General features: G+C 30.9%; 1 protein-coding gene across 1 annotated transcript in view; it reads left to right on the top strand.

Annotated features, from left to right (window-relative positions):
• LOC134700396 (E3 ubiquitin-protein ligase RNF213-like) overlaps positions 1–8,947 on the top strand; it is a 120,412-nt gene extending 111,465 nt beyond the window's left edge. Inside the window, exons 64-71 of the mRNA XM_063561784.1 lie at positions 1,355–1,438; positions 2,206–2,401; positions 3,018–3,237; positions 3,450–3,524; positions 4,121–4,318; positions 4,837–4,926; positions 5,449–5,630; positions 6,156–8,947. Of these exons, the coding sequence (XP_063417854.1) occupies positions 1,355–1,438; positions 2,206–2,401; positions 3,018–3,237; positions 3,450–3,524; positions 4,121–4,318; positions 4,837–4,926; positions 5,449–5,630; positions 6,156–6,354 (1,244 nt within the window). The 3' untranslated portion in view covers positions 6,355–8,947. The remainder of the gene's footprint in view (positions 1–1,354; positions 1,439–2,205; positions 2,402–3,017; positions 3,238–3,449; positions 3,525–4,120; positions 4,319–4,836; positions 4,927–5,448; positions 5,631–6,155) is intronic.
• Positions 8,948–21,380: the final 12,433 nt, after the last annotated feature.

The following is a 21,380-nucleotide window of genomic DNA, read 5'->3' as shown; positions in this document are numbered from 1 at the left end:
TTGTTTGTACAGTTTTAGGCAATAATTATTAATCTTTATTGAGATACAGTGGGACATGTGAAACACACACACAGACCTCTCCCCCCCCCCCTCCCCCCCCCCCCCTTTTTCCCTTTTTAGCTCACCTGGCCCAGAGTTTTTCTCATCACTTTGCGTCTGTTGTCGTTGTCTCTTAACTTTTACAAAAATCTTCTCCTCTGAAACTGCTGGACCAAATTAAATAAAACTTGGCCACAATCATCTTAAGGGTATCTAGTTCAAAAAATGTTTCCAGTGCTCCAGGCAACCATCCAAGATGGCCACCATGGCTAAAAATAAAACATGGGGGTAAAATGTAGATTTTGGCTTATAACTCTGAAAACAAAGCATTTAAAGCAAATCTTACAAGGGGTTAACTTGTTTATATAGTAAATATCTATCTGCCCTGAAATTTTCAGATGAATTGGACAATTGGTTGTTGGGTTGCTGTCCCCCCAATTGGTATTTTTTATAGAAATTTAACCGTTTATGGTTATTATCTTGAATACTATTATAGATAGAGATAAACTGTAAACAGCGATAATGTTCAGCAAATTAAGATCTACAAATAAGTTAAAATGACCAAAATGGTCAGTTGACCCCTAAAGGAGTTATTGCCCTTTATAGTCAATTTTTAACAATTTTCAAAAGTTTTTACAAAATGTTTATCTCTGTAACTAAAGGGCCAAGTTCATTACAGATAGAGAAAATTGTAAGTAGCAAGACTGATCAGTAAAAATGATCTACATATTTGATTAATATGCACACAGATCAAGGTGAGCAACACAGGCTCTTAAGAGCCTCTAGTTATAGATAGCGATAAACTGTAAACAGCAATAATGTTCAGCAAAGTAAGATTTACAAATAAGTCAACATGACCGAAATGGTCAATTGACCCCTAAGGAGTTATTGTCCTTTATGGTCAATTTTAACAATTTTCATAAAATTTGTAAATTTTTACTAACATTTTCCACTGAAACTACTGGGCCAAGTTCATTATAGATAGAGATAGTTATAAGCAGCAAGAATGTTCAGTAAAGTAAGATGTACAAACACATCACAATCACCAAAACACAATTTTGTCATGAATCCATCTGCTTCCTTTGTTTAATATTCACATAGACCAAGGTGAGTGACACAAGCTCTTTAGACTGACAGATGATTAGACAAACATACGGACAGACAGACAAATGCTGGACATAAGTATATCAAAGTTTTGACGGGTGTATAAAAAATGCTTTTACACTCTTTTAAATGCATTGAGCTTATTACTATGAAATGAGAAAAAATGTAGCCAGCTTAGTGACAATTAGTATATTATTTATTATTATTACAGAAAGAAGAACAGAAGAGTTTAAATGTTTATTTAGCATGTTCACCGAAGCATGGGAGTGTGTCAGACAGTCACTTGAGTCATATTGTAAGAGTTTTTAATACATATTTACTTCAAAAGCAAATATTTATTTATTTTGTTTTGATTATTTCATGGAAACATTATCCACAAAATTAAAATCACAAGGAAATAACAATAAAAAAGAAAATGTGGTAAGATTGCCAATGAGACAACTCTCCACAAGAGACTGAATAAAGCAGAAATGAACAACTATATTTCACTGTACTGCTTAATAATTCAGTATGGGCTTTGCTCATTGTTGAAGGCTGTACAGTGACCTTTAGTTGTTAACTTCTGTTTCATTTGATCTCTTGTTTCAGACATCTTTTCAGTTTTTTAAATCCACTGAACATGGAAATTTACTTGCATAGGTCTTAGATTCTGTATTAAGAAATGGTATAAATTTGGATATATAACTTTTTTTTATATTATTAGTCAATTTCTGTTTGATGATATTTGGAATTTTTGTTTTAACCATGGATAACTATTTGATAAGTTTCAATTTAGTTTATGTCTTTTATAGACTAAACATGATTGTCAGTGCCTTTAATGAGGGAGTATTTACTTTGCACAACATTAATGTGTGCAACTTATTGTTAGTTTTTATCAAAATAAGAGACTACACATTCATGTTTTTAAAGGTCCATTCTAAAAATTAAGATGAATGTCATGAATAAATCCTGGGAATTATCTATTTTAATTGTACAGTCATCAACATTTATTACATGAACAAACATTTTATTAAAGTAGCAAGACCATATGAATTTATTTAAAGGAAACATTTTTCATTTTAGCATGTACTGTAAATGGAAATATAATCCATGTGAATAAAGAGCTTTGTAGAAGGAGTATAGATTCAAGATCTCCAGTTTCTGTTTTGCTTCCCACACTGAGAGATAATGGTTTGTGCTCCTACATGATGTTGAGATTTTTGTTGGAGCAACAGAACAACTTCTTACAAAAGTTCTGCCAGGTGGAAAAAGATCAAAGGTAAAGTTAAATGATGTAATTATTATGGGCCATTGTTCCATCTTACTTTATTTACAGTTGCTAATTTATGATAGGGGGTGAAGAGTGCTTTGGTCGTCCAATATGATTATTGCATATACTTTTTATAAGTCCCACTCCAAGTGTTGTCTGTGTGTCCCTTTTTATTAATTTATTAAATATGCAACTGAATCACATATTTTTTTGTCTTTAGTACTACTTGTTTAGACATAAATCTGCATCTGCAAATACTCTAGAATTTTAAAGATTCCATTATAGTAAATGAGTCATTATTTTGATAAGATTGGAGGAACATTTGATTTACCAGTAGTATGAACTCAGGTATTTCCTTAGCTGAAAAAACAAGGATGTTTCAGCATTTTTTTCTGAACACACATGAAATATTTATATTGGACATTTATCAAACAATAATCAATTAGTCAGTATTTCAAGTTAACGTAAGAATATCAAGTGTATAATGTTAAGAAAGAGGTATGCTTATTTAGTAAATCATTTTTAAACCAAATATAAACTTTAAAATACTGTAGAGCCTTTTTATGGATTCTCAATTTAAAAAACAAAGACAAGACTTAATTATCTTTTTGTTTACTTTGATTAGATTAGACAGTTTGCCTAAGGTAAAAGTGAAAGATATATCATCAGCTCATCTGATAAGTTACCATCCAGAGAAGGACCTGTTACCAATGGTGTTGGCCAACTGTAATTACTCATTTGAAGTTGGTCAGGGTATCAAGGTGGATTATGACTTTAGTAACCTTGAGAGACAGCTTATTGACAGATTTCTGTTTTCTAAGTCAATAATTACTGACATTAAAGAGGTAATATTTGCTATAGGTTATGCATATTTTATATGTATGAATGTAATGTTTATTTGTATTATATTTTCTAACTTTGTTTCATCAAATGTGTTCAATTTTTTATTTTTTATATTATTTTGATTGTAAAGTCAAATTCAACCCTTTAGAAATATGTTTTACACATGTAAATGAATTGATAAGAAATTAAACTAACAACTTTTTTATACCTTTAGATGGCCACCTTTACATACAGATCAGAGTCAACAAATGCTTCTATGTTTGAAGAATTGTCACTGAGGATTAAACAAGTATGTTAAAAAAAGACTGTTCTTATTCTGTTAATTATCTTATTATGGTGTATTTTTTTCTTTTTAAAGTACCATTGCTTTGGGTTATTCCTGTCTTTTATGCTTCTAATACAACATTATAAAATTATGCATCCTTTAATAAGGTTTTTATTGGCTACATAGGAATCATTCTATCCTTTCTTTCGGGCCATGTACCTTGGAAGCACAACTACTAAAGGGTAGACGGATATTGATGAAATATCATCCTGTAGTAAAATAGTTAATACCCTAAAATGTGGGGCGTGTGTTATATATTGCTGATGAGTTCAATCACACTTCTAGTTTTAATTGCTATGTAGTGAGTGGAAATAGTTCTTTTTTGTACAAAAAAGGTATAAGCAGAAAATTAAAAAAAAATCAGAATGATTAAATTTTAGATTTCACGCATTTATTAGGTGTTTTTTTTTCTGTTGGTTAATATTAACCTTGAAAAATAAAACCTTTAAATTTTTACTCCATGTGATCTTATTTTATCTATCGCTTTAAAAGGAGAATTCTATGTTAGAAAAATAACATTTTGATAGAAAAATTTGATGATTTTCATTTCTTTTTTTCAGACCAGGATAAATAACTCTGTACATAGTCAAATATGTGGTGAGCTTAAAGTCAGAAGTTACACAGAAATGTGTGAAAGTCTTGATAAACTGGACATTGCAATCAAATTTTTAAAGTCTGTTGGAACTGATCCTAAAAGCTGTCTCAGTGACTTTATGACTAAAACATTAAAAATGGACAATCCATTTCCAAGTCAAAAGGTTGGTATTCATTTATCTGTCTATCACAGTAATAAAATTTGATCAGGAAAAAGAAATTGATGTAAACTATTTTAAGGCATTATTAAGATTGAGGTTAAGTGGATGTGTCAAACCTTTTAGAGTATGCTTTCTTTTATTGTTCTGTAGTGATATCAGTGTGGCTGATGTTTCAGAAATTACATTTCTGACACTTATCAAGATATTAAGAAAACACAACAGCCTTTCTTGGGAAAATTAGAGGTGGTAGTATTAAGATAGCTATAACTTTGTCATTATCTATATATCAATACAAATGAAGCAGCCTTTTAATAGAGATATCTCAAGAGAAAGAAAAGGGTTTACAAGATCAGTATAAACTGGAGATTCTTAAGTTAATATGTACTTTTTAACATTTGTGCAGGAAATTCGTTATTTGATAAATATCTTGATACCAAGACATTAAACAGTTCAGGGCTATCTGTTAAACATGGAAAGCAATTTTGTTTTCCTACAACAATAATCTCTTTTTATTTTTTTAGGCACAACAATTTATTAAGTTAGAGAATACACTGTATTGGTGGATTACATTATCATTTGAGAGATGCAAGTTACAGCATAGCTATGATCAGGTATTCTATAAAAGATTCATAGTTCTAATATTTTCCTTTTTAAATTAGTATATTTATTTGTTGGTTGTTCAAATTGTTTAAGGTAATTGTCTAAACATTGATATATATAAACAGGTGATTGATTTGAGAAAAATCCCATGTATAGTTTGAGCTTTCAAAAAAACCTGGAACATGAATGTGTAATATTTTATATTTAGTCGTGAGATCTTTGAATTTCTCTATTTTATATATATATCTCATGAGTCATGTTATCTTTCAGTAGGAACACAGTTTCTTTGATTATATAGCATTTTTAAAGTTTGTGTTGACATAAGAAATATATAAAGCCAACCCAAGAAGGGTTTTGATTGCATGAATGCAGTCTTCACCCTTAAAATGATCATCAAAAGAGGATTATCAAGAACATGTTTTTAGTTGGGAATTACATTTGTTTCTTAATGTTTGAAAGTGGCAGTTTATGATCAAGGTGAACAACACCTTTGGAGCTAATTGTTTGGATATATTCCAGTAATATAATTTCAGGATGCATTTGAAGGAATATCAGATACCTTTAAAAGTCTACTCAACTACAGGCAAATAGCACTTATTACAGAGACAATGAACAGGTTATCAGTTGAACACATAAATGCTACACTTATAGTAGTATTTGAATGTATAATGATGAAACTTGATAGTCCGGAGAGTGATGCTTTTGTTGATATAAGGTAAGTATTTAGTAAAATGCTTTCTCAAATTTTGTTTTAATCCTTTTATATGATAATTTTCAATATCAAGCTTCTCGAGTGATATGGGGTTGTGAAGATAGAGAAAGTATGTCATTAGCATAGAACCTCATTAACATTTTATAGGAAAAGATATATTATCTGGCAACTTTCAATTAGATTGTAGCTGAAAAACACCATCTCTTGGTTGATAGACCACTGATTGTTCAATATTTGATCTTTGACCCCTATGAAAGTAAAACATTGGCTGTTTACCCTTGACCCCTATGCTGAGAGCCAAAAATATCAAAATGTCAAATATTTCAATGAATTTCACATGAGAAACTAAAATTCATATACAGGTGGAATAAGTTTTCTTTTGCAGACTGTTCTTGTTTAAGTACTTTATACCTTTCAACATATAACTCGGTGTTCCTATGATTAATCTACTGGTAACATTGGAAAAACAATATAACAAAATTAATTAAAAATCCTGTTTTAGTTATTATTTCTAATTGTATTTTATAGCTTACATGACATGTTGTATGGCTATATTGATGCATCACCATATGAAGAAGACACTTTAGTAGATGATATTTTAAGAGGAGCCATTCAAACACTACAGTCAGATAGTAGTGATTTGCCTAGGGTAAATACAGGGCATGCTGTAGCAGTTTGGAAGCTGATCAATGATATATTGATATCGAAACAACTACAAAGGACCTAAAATGTTTGTAAAAAGTGGAATTTTAACAAGAAATGTGTTATACTGACAAATTTATATACAACATATTATTTATCTTTAAGCAGTAGAGATAAGTTATGTATGACTCTTCACATTTATGAAAAAAAATTAGAATGTTATATAAACATGCTATGCCCAGATGTTATGGCAAAAACAACTTGAAATTTCGTTTTTGTATTTGGATGGAATTAACTTGATTTTCTGCTGTTTAACTATTTTCAAGTTAAACAAAACACTGATTTTCATTTATTTCCTGAATTGAATCAAAATAGCATAATTGAATTTCAGATATTAATTTACTTTTAGTTTGACATGGAAATGATGGATCAGGAGAAATATTGCAATAATATCAAGTCAAACTTCAATTTTTATAGCAATATCTAACTGTAGTATGTAGTAAATAAATTTAATTACTAATGGTAGTAATTAATTTGCAATATTATCAGTAGCCAAAGATGTGCCATATGCATGCATTAAAATTTGATTTTACAGTTATTTCCCTCAAGTAGAGCATTTAATGAAAGTTTTGGACCCACATTAAAAATGTGTGAAAGGAAGTGCTATCTATCAATTTAAGATTTAAATTCATTCCTAGGATGAAATTTATAGATATGAGGTGTATGCCTGTTATTAATATTTATTTTCACATTACAAGGAACACATGATAATTGATTTGCAGTAAATTCTTCCATGATTTTTTTTCAAATTTATTATTAAATTGAATCTCAGTTTATTCCAACTATTTTAAATAGTTCCATGAGATCCAGCACGGTTATTCCTCTCAAGTTTTTTAAAAATCCCAGATATGTTGTACTTTATCTTTTCTTTAAAGCACATTATCACATCTGCCCTTTCGATTGAACAGAAAGGGTCTGATAGTTTATATGTTTGATAACTGAACATGATGACTTCAGATTTAGTCCACAGCTTAAAAATGATGACTTGTAATGAAGGAAGGATCTGTTAGACCTCTGCTCCTTGTTTCAAGATAATTGAGGTAGCACGAAAAGCATGCATTTCTATTTCCTGTATGTTTTTGTTCTGATATTTGACTGTTGCAAAATATAAACAAAAATACCAAACTCCGAGGCAAATTCAAAAATAGGGAAGTGCACAAAACCAGACAACATCAAATGTTATATCAACTAACTTTATTGTATTTTTTTTAATTTCACTGAAATAGTTCATTTTAAAGTTCTGTTGTTCCACTGATTTAGTTAATGCTTTAATTCTGTTGTTTATATTAACAGATTTTGATTTATAATGTTTTAGTTCTGTTATTTTATTGGAAGAGTTCAGGTTTACAATATAAAGATGTTATAACTTTTCAACTTGTGGGTTTTATCTATCTATTTGTTATCTTTAGCCTCTCTATTAAACTGATATAATTACATTTATACAGCTATAACTATTCATAAATGAGGAACCAATAGAAAGAAGAAAAAAAAATATTTCATAGGGTTATGGTTTATTAATGAATTATAAAATGAATTATCACATTATTGATAGTTGTGTTATTTATTACCTGTGAGATTGTGATGTACATATTTGAATGAAATTAGCTTTTTTGGTATTTAATGACTCCCAAAATATTTGATAGATTTTTCTGCAATACAGTTTACTGTGTCTGATTTGTCCTTTTGCATTTCATTCTCTTATAAACCTCCAATAAAGTTCTCAACCTTGAATTATAAGAGATCATCAAATTGTGTTGGATATAAAATATGTTCTATTGGAATAAATTAGAACTTTCCTACTTGAATTTGATATTCTCCATACTGTTGAGAGAAATTGTACTGAACCGAATAATTTCAGATATAGTCAGCAGCTTTACACTAATAAACTAGTGTGGGAAGGATATTTCATACTTCTACTTTCTGTTTTCAGTTAGTTTGAAAAGCAATTGTGGGTAGCAGAGCAAAGCATTTATGTATTTCTCTTTTATATGTTTTTGTTCAGTTAATTGACATGTTTTTAAGTCCTGATATATCACTGGTATATCTGATATATGTTTGTTTTAGTTCTGTAATTGCACTGTTAATTTATGTCTTAGATCTGTTATTTGATATATGTTCAGCTATGTTATTTCACTGATATAGTATGATTTATTTGCTTTACTTGATAATTAGTTAATTATATATACATGTATATTTATATATTAATATCAATTTTAAAATTTTGTTATTTGAGGGATATACTAGTAGTTAATGTATGTTATACAATAGAATATTTATGGCCTGAGGAAATATATTTTGTTATCCTAAAATGGACTTATTCTATTTATCAGGTTTTTTAGTCATTTTTTGGGGAGCCTGAATATATACGCCAAGTTTGATAAAAGGGTTGTATGGATATGAAGTATTAAAGGTATCCAACCTTTTTTTAAGTTCCTTTTTCTTCATTGTTTTTGTCTTTAAGCCTGGTGAAACTTGGCTTTTAATTTGATAAAAACTGTCCAAATGTCAATATTACTGTGTCATATCCATATATATTTGTCACTGATTGATTGTTGATGCCCTATCGTTTAAGAAGGCCTTTTTAAATTGGAGAACCAAAGATCAAGGCCACAGCAATTATTGATTACATTTCTGAAATGTGGTATGATTGTCCATAAAGACAGAAACTCAAAGATTTGAAGAAGAAAAAAACGGGTCAGGTATATTTTTTTTTACAATCCTCCATACTGTATAAATTCCTGTTTGACCAAATTTAGAAGAAAAACCAACAACAGTATTTAAACCAAGCAATGCAACATAAAAACTCTCATTCGACAGTTGAGCTCTCACAAACATATTTAACTGAACCACATTCTGAATGTACCTGTCCAAAGCAAGGAACCAATAATCAAGTGGTTGTCTGCCATATATTTATCATTCATTGCTTGGTTTAAATACGGTTGTTGGTTTTTCTTCTAAATTGGGTCAAACAGGAATTTATACAGTATGGAGGATTGTTAAAAAAAATATGCCAAATCTAACTGTGTATGTAGATTCTTAATTTTTGGTCCTTTTTTCAAATTGGTCTACATTAAAGTCCAAAGGATTCAATATTGACTTATGTTTGATTTTAACAAAAATTGAATTATTGGGCTTCTTTGATATGCTGAATCTAAACATGTACTTTTGAGTATGGGCCCAGTTTTCAAGTTGGTCCAAATCAGGATCCAAAATTATCATATTAAGTATTGTGCAATAGCAAGACATTCTCAATTGCATAGTATTCAGCAATAGCAAGAAATCTTCAATTGCACGTATTCAGCAATAGCAAGAAATCTTCAATTGCACAGTATTGTGCAATAGCAAAAAAAATTCAACTGCACAGTATTGTGCAATAACAAGAAATCTTCAATTGCTCAGTATTGGGCAATGGCAAGTATTTTCAATTGCACAGTATTGGGCAATGGTAAGTATTTTCAATTGCGCAGTATTGCGCAATGTCAAGAAATATCTAATTCCACAAAATTGTGCAATAGCAAGAAATTTTCAATATTCTTTGAAAATTTGAGTTATCTTTCTGTCCAGAATAGTAGTTGATTCAACTTAAATCATTGTTTTATACAATGTACAATGTATATTCACTTTTACTACCAACTGATAAATTAAAACAATCTTTGCCATTCAGTGATAACAAGCACTTTTTTTACATTTTAATATTTTTTGATGTATTTAAATGAGTAGTTATTGTTAGGGCCCATTAGAAGTTTGAATTGAGATCAGTTTTGGAATAAGGGAAAGGGGGATGTGAAAAAAAAATTATTAAGTGTTGTCAAATTGTACACTTTTGCCTAACCGGTTACTCGGAAGAAAAGTCCGGTTAACTGGTTAGCGTTTTTGGTATTCGGTATTCGGTCTTTCAACAGGTTAACTGTTGACAACACTAAATATAGAGCATAGTGAAATGCTCAAAGACAAAACAAAAAAATTAAGTTCATTAGACCGCATTCATTCTGTGTCGGAAACTAATGCTGTGTCAACTATTTAATCACATTCAAAATTTAGAGCTGAATCCAGCTTGAATGGTGTGTCCATACTTGCCCCAACCGTTCAGGGTTCAACCTCTGCGGTCGTATAAAGCTGCGCCCTGTGGAGCATCTGGTTTTAATATGCTGAAAATAAATAATTTAAAATGTAATGTTTGGAGCTAGAATGGAAAGCCATTCAAAACTTAATCTAAACATTATGCTCGGATTACATTGGATTTTTATGCCTCATTTATGGGATGTTCTTATTTATGGGCATTATGTTTTCTGGTCTGTCCGTCTGTCCCGCTTCAGGTTAAAGTTTTTGGTCAAGGTAGTATTTGATGATGTTGAAGTCCTATCAACTTGAAACTTAGTACACATGTTCCTTATGATATAATATAACTAATTTATTGCCAAATTATAGTTTTGATCTCAATTTCAAGGTCCACTGAACATATAAAATGCTGGTGCGATTAGGTCATCCGTGTACGAAGGAAACATTCTTGTTTTATAGTTATTTGAGTAACATCTTTCCTGGTTCTCATTTTTGCCACCAAATATTATGTGATAGTCTGTTACATCTGAAAAGGGTTGAAGAACAATATTCCTCTCTTGACGGTCAACTGCAATGCCATTGTAAAACAAAAACTCTGACTCATAAACATATATCTTGGGAGTTTTAATTTCGCATTCTTCTTTTATTTGTTGCTATAAAATATTTTTTAAACTTAAGGTGACATGGTTAAAAAGGTGTAAACATGTTATTAATTTACATCCGATGAGAGTTATTATGCAATGACATAATATGTTAAATTTTCACTTTTATTCAGGACATATTACAACTATACTTTGCCGAGTACTTCTTCATTTAAAACAAATATAAACTCGGCAATATTTTTGAAAATGCCAAAAAGTTGAAAATATTGAAGTTTTGAGTGTTTAACAAAAACAAAAGACATCGCCTGCAATGAATTCCATTTAAAAGAACCGGAGCGTTTAAATTAATTAGAATAACAGATATAACTTTCTAGGTTATTGATCGCCAAGAAAGCGTTATTGAAGTAGCACACCTTATTGATATCGGTGTATGAAATTTTATGATGTATGAAGGAAACTTTCTGTATTTTTGTTACAGATGGACATAGTCAGTCAGTGGGAGTTGCAAGCATATATCCCCATTAAAAGGCATAGATCGTCCAAAAAGGGGTTTCCTACCACCGAAACACTAACCCTTTCAGGTCTGCCACTGTACAGAAAAAGTTTGTTTTAAATTGTATTCTACTGATAATTGACCCGCTTGCTCAGTCAACATTATACTTTGAATATGTTAACATTCATAACAGCAATTGCATGCGAGACGGGGGGTTCGTCGGAACCCTTATGAATTTTTCTATCTTCCTTGGGTATTGTTCTAGTTGGTGCAATCTTTGTTCGTTAGAAGTCGTTTTCAGTTGACAACGACCCACATGCAGTTCTGGAAAGTATTTATTTGTTGAGTGATTTTTATTATATTTTTGTTATAGTTCCACCGTGTTGTATATGTCTCCCTGTTCTTTCTTACATATAGCTGGTATTCATTTTTTAAATTTGTCATAAAGCATGTTTTTGTGTTCACTGTAAAATTATTCTTTTTATTCATTTAGGTTATTAGTTTTTGCATTATTTTCTTTTCTGTCAAATGAACTTGTTTACTTTTTTCTTAAATCGTATGATTGATATGTTCACACTCAGTCATAGTATTTAGGCGAACATTCTAAATTTTCTCCTACAAATCAACCAAGAAAAAAATTATATAAACATTTGTTTAATTCTACATTTTCTTTAATTTTGATTAAATATTTAGTCGTTCAAATTTTTCCAATCAAATTGTGACCTTCACATAGCCACATCCAAAATAATATATCTTTCCACATTTATTCTATTGGTTTGTTAAGACGAGGATATGTATCTAGTATACGTCCTTGGTTAAGAGTTGATTTAGAATATTTAGTCAAACGGTTTCCTTCTCAAATTTTGACAATAAAGGACAAAATCAGATGCTTCTGCTTACAAGGTAATATTAAACAAACATTTTTGTGGTTGATTTAAAGCCATTCATAGAGTTGACAAACATATCAACACTTGAAAGGTGATAACAGGAAATCTTTACGACCAGCATATATCAATGATCATTAATGAAAATCTTGCATAACAGTTTTCTATTGAAGTGGTAAAGGTAGGTAACTTTCACTTTGAACTTATATCCAATTGTAAGTCTAAATATTAAAGGACATTAAAGTGTTCCAGGTGACTACTTCTTGGTTACAGTTGAGTAGCGTTAAGTGCAGTGATTATGTTATGATTTGGTCTTCAAATTGTCATGATTTGGTTAGGTCTTAGTTGTCAAAAGATTGGCATACAAAAAAAAGTTAATAAGATGTTTATTTCATTTTTACCTCAAATTTTCAACATTTAAATTGCAGTTGAAAGTAAAACTATCGAAAATTCACATGATTCGGTAAGGTGTTCCTAGTTATGATATGATTTTCTTATCTGAGGCATAGTTTTCTTAACTCGTATTTGTCACAATATTTTGGAATTTTGGGTCCTCAATGCTCTTCAACTTTGTACTTGTTTGACGTTATAACTATTTTGATCTGAGCGCCACTGAAGGCACTGTAGAGTCTTATGTAGACGAAACGCGCGTATTGAGTTATAAGCGTGATACCTTTGATAACTATTCATCACATTTGTCAAAGTTTGGATAGATATATAAAAAAAGATATAGAGGTTTGTTCGAAGGACCGTCGTCAAAAGAAAATAAGTGTACGATACAAAAAAACGCTCTTTTAAACAATGTAACCTTTGAACTGTTCATGATAAACTCATCATAGATACCAGGCCCAAATTTAGTATATACGCCGGACGCGCGTTTCGTCTAGTGACGCTTGATTCCAAATAAGTTAAAAAGGCAAAATAAACTACGAAATTGAAGAGCATTGAGGACCAAAATTCCCAAAAGTTTTGCCAAATACAGCTAAGGTAATCTATGCCTGAGGTAGAAAAGCCTTAGTATTTCAAAAAAATCCAAAAATTTGTAAACAGTAAATTTATAAAAAAATTAATGTAACCATATCAATGACAATTCATGTCAGCACAAAATAGTGCTGACTACTGGGTTTGTGATACCCTCCGGGAAATAAATCTCCACAAGCAGTGGCATCAACCCAGTGGTTGTAAATAAACATCATAGATACCAGGCCAAAATTTAGTATGTACGTCAAATATCTTATTTGGAAACTAAAGATATCATAAAGTGTGAGTAGTGTAACTTATATAGTATTATTGATTTGTTCTACCATTCAATGAACTTCTTTTTCGTCAAAAAGCATCTCCCTGTATAGAGCGACATTAGAAGTCAAAAGGCAAAGACCGGTAAGCTTTGGTTTCTTTAATATTGCAGGTTAATAACTATGTATCTTTTGTTTCGCCTTGACGGAGTCAAAAAACAAGATAGGTTTGATATTTACTTTGGCGGCGTGGTAAACAGTGTGTTATAGTTTATAATTTGGTCTAGTTTAAGGTGAACCACAAGTGGTAAGTCCCATCATATTTGGTATGCAGTTGTATAAGAATTGGTACATCTCATTTCCATTTTCCATGTGTTTTTTTTTTTTTAAACTTTTAAGAACAAGGAGAAAGTGTCAACTTCCCCGATTTTGTTCCACAAGAAGGCTAATTAAGAAAAAGTCTTTAAAGCATTACTATATTGTTCATATAATGTATAACTGCATAATATATGTACTTTGCAGATCTAACTTATACATGATTAATTCTAAACACATCATCAAATTGTAGATCCCCTGAAAAATAGCCCAATTTCGTAGAGTATTTTAATCTATAAAAAAATGTATACAATAAGAATGTGTTAGCCATTACTTAAATTCTGAAGTAAAATTAAATATTGCATTTGTTTTATACAAAACTTTTTTAATATGCCTCCGATTCAAAATTAGTCAAACCATAAATTTAAATCTTTTTTTATCAAGACAATTCCCCATTTCCATTCTCAATTTTATTGCTTTGTTTGAAATAGCAAATTAAAGATTTAGTGCTCTGTTTGTGTACTTTTTAGCTCACCTGGCCCGAAGGGCCAAGTGAGCTTTTCTCATCACTTGGCGTCCGGCGTCCGTCGTCGTCGTCGTCCGTCGTCGTCGTCCTGCGTTAACTTTTACAAAAATCTTCTCCTCTGAAACTACTGGGCCAAATTTAACCAAACTTGGCCACAATCATCATTGGGGTATCTAGTTTAAAAATTGTGTCCGGTGACCCCGCCAACTAACCAAGATGGCCGCCATGGCTATAAATAGAACATAGGGGTAAAATGCAGTTTTTGGCTTATAACTCAAAAACCAAAGCATTTAGGGCAAATCTGACATGGTTGAATATTGTTAATCAGGTTAAGATCTATCTGCCCTGAAATTTTCAGATGAATCTGACATTCCGTTGTTAGGTTGCTGCCCCTGAATTGGTAATTTTAAGGAAATTTTGTTGTTTTTGGTTATTATCTTGAATATTATTTCAGATAGAGATAAACTGTAAAAAGCAATAATGTTCAGCAAAGTAAGATCTACAAATAAGTCAACATGACCAAAATGATCAGTTGACCACTTTAGGAGTTATTGCCCTTTATAGTCAATTTTTAACCTTTTTTCGTAAATCTTAGTAATCTTTTAGAAAAATCTTCTCCTCTGAAACTGCTGGGCCAAATTATTTGAAGCTTGGCCACAATCATCATTGGGGTATCTAGTTTAAAAATTGTGTCCGGTGACCCCGCCAACTAACCAAGATGACCGCCATGGCTATAAATAGAACATAGGGGTAAAATGCAGTTTTTGGCTTATAACTCAAAAACCAAAGCATTTAGAGCAAATCTGACTGGGTAAAATTGTTAATCAGGTGAAGATCTATCTGCCCTGAAATTTTCAGATGAATTGGACAACCTGTTTTTGGGTGCGGCCCCTGAATTGGTAATTTTAAGGAAATTTTGCTGTTTTTGGTTATTATATTGAATATTATTATAGATATAGGTAAACTGTAAACAGCAATAATGTTCAGCAAGGTCAGATTTACAAATAAGTCAACATGACCAAAATGGTCAGTTGACCTCTTTAGGAGTTATTGCCCTTTAAAGTCAATTTTTAACCATTTTTCGTAAATTTTATATATCTTTTACTAAAATCTTCTTCTCTGAAACTGCTGTGCCAAATTGATCCAAACTTGGCCACAATCATCTTTGGGGTTGCTTGTTTAAAAAATGTGTCCGGTGACCTGGCCATCAAACCAAGATGGCCGCCACTGCTAAAAATAGAACATAGGGGTAAAATGCAGTTTTTGGCTTATAACTCAAAAACCAAATAATTTAGAGAAAATCTGACATAAGTAAAATTGTTAATCAGGTCAAGATCTATCTGCCCTGAAATTTTCAGATGAATTGGACAACCTGTTTTTGGGTTGCGGCCCCTGAATTGGTAATTTTAAGGAAATTTTGCTGTTTTATATTGAATATTATTATAGATATAGGTAAACTGTAAACAGCAATAATGTTCAGCAAAGTAAGATCTACAAATAAGTCAACATGAACGAAATGGTCAATTGACCCCTGTAGGAGTTATTGACCTTTGTAGTCAATTTTCAATCTGCTTCCTTTGTTTAATATTCACATAGACCAAGGTGAGCGACACAGGCTCTTTAGAGCCTCTAGTTTATATCTCAATTTCGATGTTGGAGACCTCTCACGAAGCTTAATCAGTATCAGATTTGCATAAACATTCACTATGGTCGGTAAGAGTAAGGCTGATTCGTTCGAATAATCCGAATACCTACGGACATCGAAAAATAACAAAAATTAAAATTAAAATATTCGTTATTGTTGTCTTTTGAACAAACTTCAAATATTTTTACATCTGCATTGAAATATCCATTTTTTTAAAACTTTAAAGTGATATGCTATAAGGAATGCTGCTTTTTAAATACGTAACCAGTATCACTCTTGGTTTTCTCGATTGAATTGTTTATTTTTTTGTCATGTCAGTGTGTTTTGTATTTACCATATGAAATTGGTTTCGATTTAAGCCCAAATTGCGACTTATCGTTGGTTAATAAAAAAAAAAAAAATAGTATACCTCTGTTCAATAATCATAATTCGACGGCACCATGAAAGAGTGAATTGTTGACATTCTCCCTACTCGGGTTATCTGATTTAATATCTACAACTTAACTGAGCATGGTTCCTTAAATTTACATTCACGTCTTTGGCGCTAATTTTAAACACTTATACATGTTTTGCAGTTAATTGACGTCACATGGACACGTTCTGGGGAATCGGACACGTTTGGGGGTAACGTATCTTAGTGTTACAAATATACTACATTTTGTACCTGATAGATAGTTGTATCATTACTAATCCTACATCTTTTTTCGTCATCTTTTGTAGTTTTTCGTTTAATTCATGATTAGATAGGCAAGAATTGACATTAAATCTACAAATTCAGCTTTTAATATGGACTCTTTTCTGAAATACAAATTAGTTTTATCACAAATTGTAATGTCATTTGACTTGGACTTTGGCATTTTACAAGTTGAATCATATCGTAAACGTCATTAGAAACGAGTTTCTTGTAAGTTTAATGTTACCGAAATCAATCAATGTATGCATATATACTAAACTAAGACCTGTAAAGCACGTTACTTATTTTTTTATTTTTTACGAATCTTAACGTTAATCTACAAAAATATTTTGTTCGGGGATTAATGAACGCAATTGAACTTTCGAGTTTGATGCAGAAGTTTATCGTAATGTTGATAAACCAACAACGCAGCAAATATAGCCATACTATATATTTTGTGTTTTTCATGTGTTTCCATTTGTTAAACTAACACTTTTTTTCTAAAGAATCCGGTATTTCTATTTGATTTCATGTGCTCGTTTGTTGACATTCTTCCTTCACAGTTTTCCACTCGCACTTACGCTGTGTAATCGTCGAAGTGTTATAGTTTAGCCCACTCTGCCTACGGGAAAAAATATGCAAGTAAATGTTTGCCTGTACCAAGTCAGGAATATGACAGTTCTTGTCTTTTCGTTTTTTTTGTGATTATGGACTCTCGGAATTGATTTTCCTAGCCTCAGTTCAGTATTTTTGTGATTTTACTTTTTGGGAAGACAATAATGCAAATCAATACATTTGTATAAACTTCCAGGAACGTGTCCTTCCCCCAAACATGTCCTATTCCCAAAAAACATGTCCACATGACGTCACTGCATGTCTTAGTGTAATTTGGTGCCAAAGTGGATCATTTTTATAAACGCCTATTCATGTTCATTATTTTAATAAACACCAAACCTGCCTATGCCCCAAAACGTGTCCATATCAAGTTTAATTTGATCTTTAATGGAACTATCATTCATTGCCATATTAGGTATTATTTTTTTTCATCAACATATACTCCTTATACTACTTCATTAGAGATTAGAAATTAATTACTGCAGGACTTTTTTTTAACCCGGCAGTATAACCTCGATAGAAATGCGTTCAAAGAAAAAATACATAATAAATCCTTAAATCCAAATATTTAACTAGGCAAAACACCATAGACATTTATTTTTACAAAAAGACTCATAATCTATACACGTCACACAGACAAAATGGCATTACAATCCAAACATTTGTTGGGTTTTTTTTTAGAAAAAGACAAGAAACTGGTAAAAAAAGGTTACGACTTGGGTAACAATTTACCTTACAAATTACAGTTTCATGAATTTCTTTAGATTCTTTAAAAGATGAACAAAAGGAGATGTGCGATCTAAGTTTATAAGACTTTTTTAACTAACGAAAAAATTAACAAAGCAATATCCAATACACCGATACATTCTAAACAATATGCCAAGCTCGAAGTCTTCTAAAACTTTTTATCTAAAAACAATCAAAACATTATTTATTTTCTAAACATTTTTGCTGTTATTTTTTTACCCTAGACAAAAGAAAACTACGGCTGTGTGTTTGTTTTTAACTTTAAGAACAAGGAGGAAGTGTCAACTTCCCCGATTTTATTTCACAGGTAGTCCAGGTAAGAAAAAGTCTTTAAATCATTACTATATTGTTCATATAATGTATAACCGCAAAATATATGTACTTTGCAGTTCTTACTTATACATGATTAATTCTAAACAAATCATCAAATTGTAGATCCCCTGAAAAATAGCCCTATTTCGTAGAGTATTTTAATATATAAAAAATGTTTATAAATAAGAATGCGTTAGCCATTACTTAAATTCTGATGAAAAATTAAATATTGCATTTGTTTTTATACAAAACTTATTTTAAAATGCCTCCGATTTAAAATTAGTCAAACCATAAATTTAGATATTATTTAATCAAGATAAACTAGTCTTGCTTTGTTTGAAATAGCAAATTAAAGATTTAGTGCTCTGTTTGTGTACTTTTTTATATCTCAATTTCGATGTTGGAGACCTCTCACGAAGCTTAATCAGTATCAGATTAAGAGTCTATTTCAGTTGATTCAATGCGTGAATGTGAAACTGGTTTAGTCATTTTAAAAACGCTCCGATTCAAGCTTAAATATGAAAAATCTGTCAAATATGCCCAAAAAAAACGTTACTTTTCAGATGTGTTTTGTCAAAAATGAAAGTGGCCGCATCCATGTTCATCCTCAACTTTTATGTATGTAAGGTATTATCATCAAATACACATTATTCTCAATATGAAGAATGAACACAAATGTGGCCACTTTTTATTTAAGACAGAAACCGTCTAAAATTTAATTAAAATGCTAAAATTGTGAACATTTCAGTAATTTATCCTGACTTAAGTATGCTTGTACCCGATAAATGTGCATTGTATCGTCAAAAACAGCCCATATTTATGTACAAACAAACAAACAAACAAACAAATAATTTATTAGAGTCTCACCTCTTTAAAACATTTGATATACAACACAATATAATATTAACAATTTATAAAAGAGCCACTCTAAAAAGAGTTATGAGAGACTGTAAAAACACAGATTAAAATACATTTATATTACATCTATTACATATATCTTAGCATAAAACACCATGTTATTAAAAACACTTATACAAAAGAAAACAAACGTCAACATTATAATAACTTATTACGAGTATAAAATACCCTTTCTCTTAAAAAGTACTTCATGGCAGATTTTGGCTGTAAAATAACAAACTCTATCATCATAAAACATAAATAAAAACTTTTCTTCATTACTTAAATTACTAAAACTGCTTTCTATATTACATACATATATATTATGTAGGAGAAGCGTTCTACTTTCCAATAAATAATTAAACGTTTAAATTTTAACAATTTTGTAAAACTGCTATATTTTCATAGATGCCAACCATTACGATTTTTCCGTAGTTTTTCCGATTTTGCGATAAAAACTACGCTATTACGGTCAAAGTCGAAAAGTTACGGATTCCCAATCCTCGCCGTTCAATTTTGTAAAACGCGGATTTTTATCATTACTGTTCCGTCCTGGTCCAGTATTTAGAAAAGCCCAATGTAATGTTTCCGGTTTCTCTGGAGTTATCGACCTATCGTTGGGAACTAACTGACTTCCGAAGACGCAAACTTGCATTTTATGTAGTAGCTTTCCCCCTTTCTCTACTTCTCCTTGACAAAACGAAAATGTATGAGTCGAAAACATCTGAACAATTAATGAATGGAATACATACTACAGACAACATGTTAAACAACAAATTTTAGTGCAAATCATTTTGCAACCACTCGTCAGTAATTTTTATTGGTAAATGCAAGTTTATGAATGATTACTGAAAAGTTTTCAAAAATACGGAAAATTTGATAGTTTGTTACTGACTGTGTCAAAAGGGGTTGGCATCTATGTATTTTGAGGGCAAAAAGGGGTCTTACTGGACCTACTCCTTTAACCACAATAAACCACGATCATCATTAGGGTAATTAGTTAACGAAATATGTGCGTTGCCGTTATGGATAAAAATGGAACATAGGGGTAAAATGCAGTTCATGTCTTACTACTGGGTCAAATTAAACAAAACTTGGCCTAATTAAGATATTTAATTTTATTATTTAAGGAATGACTGTAATAACTTTTCTGTCTATGAAGAAATAACATAAAAAATTTGGTGCACACTGAATAACAGAAAAAATATTAGTCATTTTTTTATAATTTAATTCTAAATTTTATTTTAAACCGTAGAAAACCATGAAAAAACGTTGATGACGTCACGGTCACATGACTAAATTATGTTTATGGGCTCATAACAGAATAACGTCAGCTAATCAGAAGACGTGTTACATCCAAAATGAAATTGTTATAATATTAACCTTATTTGACATAATTTCCCAAACCACGAGTCTCTAGTTTTATTCTGTTTCAACATTTGTTGTTTTGCTTAGTTTTAAAACCTTTGGTCTCGATCCGTAGGCATGTATGATGATGACTACACAAAATAATGCGAATAGCAAGTTTTCAGATCATCACTGCGGACAAGGGACTAGGTTTCCTCGGTGGGACCATCAATTGAACGGTTCTAAACTGACCAATGTGACTACATTTGAATTGAGATTGTTATATTTTCAGGTAAGCTTGACCTTGAAATATGTGTGAATGGAGTATTTTTAGTTCCTAAACGGGTTAAACTTTTGGAAATGACTTCCAAGAAAAAGAAAAATTATTATCCAAAACAATTCGATACTTGCTCAGCTAAACCACCGTAATGTTTTTAATTTCTTTTGTTTATAAATTTTTGTAGTTCGTTTTTTTGTAAAACTGTGGAAGTACTTAATAACGATTATAAAAACATCAAAATGTTTCCAATATATCCTCCAAGATAAGCAGATATAAACGATTAACAATGAAAATGTATTTATTCTTGGTATATATGATGAGTTTATTAATTCGCAACTGCATTACTTACTATATACCATATCGTTTCCTTTAAATGAATAACAATATCCGATATAAAGTTAAGTCATACTTGACTTCGTAT

Source organism: Mytilus trossulus, unplaced genomic scaffold (genome assembly GCF_036588685.1).
Source record: "Mytilus trossulus isolate FHL-02 unplaced genomic scaffold, PNRI_Mtr1.1.1.hap1 h1tg000138l__unscaffolded, whole genome shotgun sequence".
Lineage (NCBI taxonomy): Eukaryota > Metazoa > Mollusca > Bivalvia > Mytilida > Mytilidae > Mytilus > Mytilus trossulus.
This window is presented reverse-complemented; position numbering and strand designations above follow the sequence as displayed.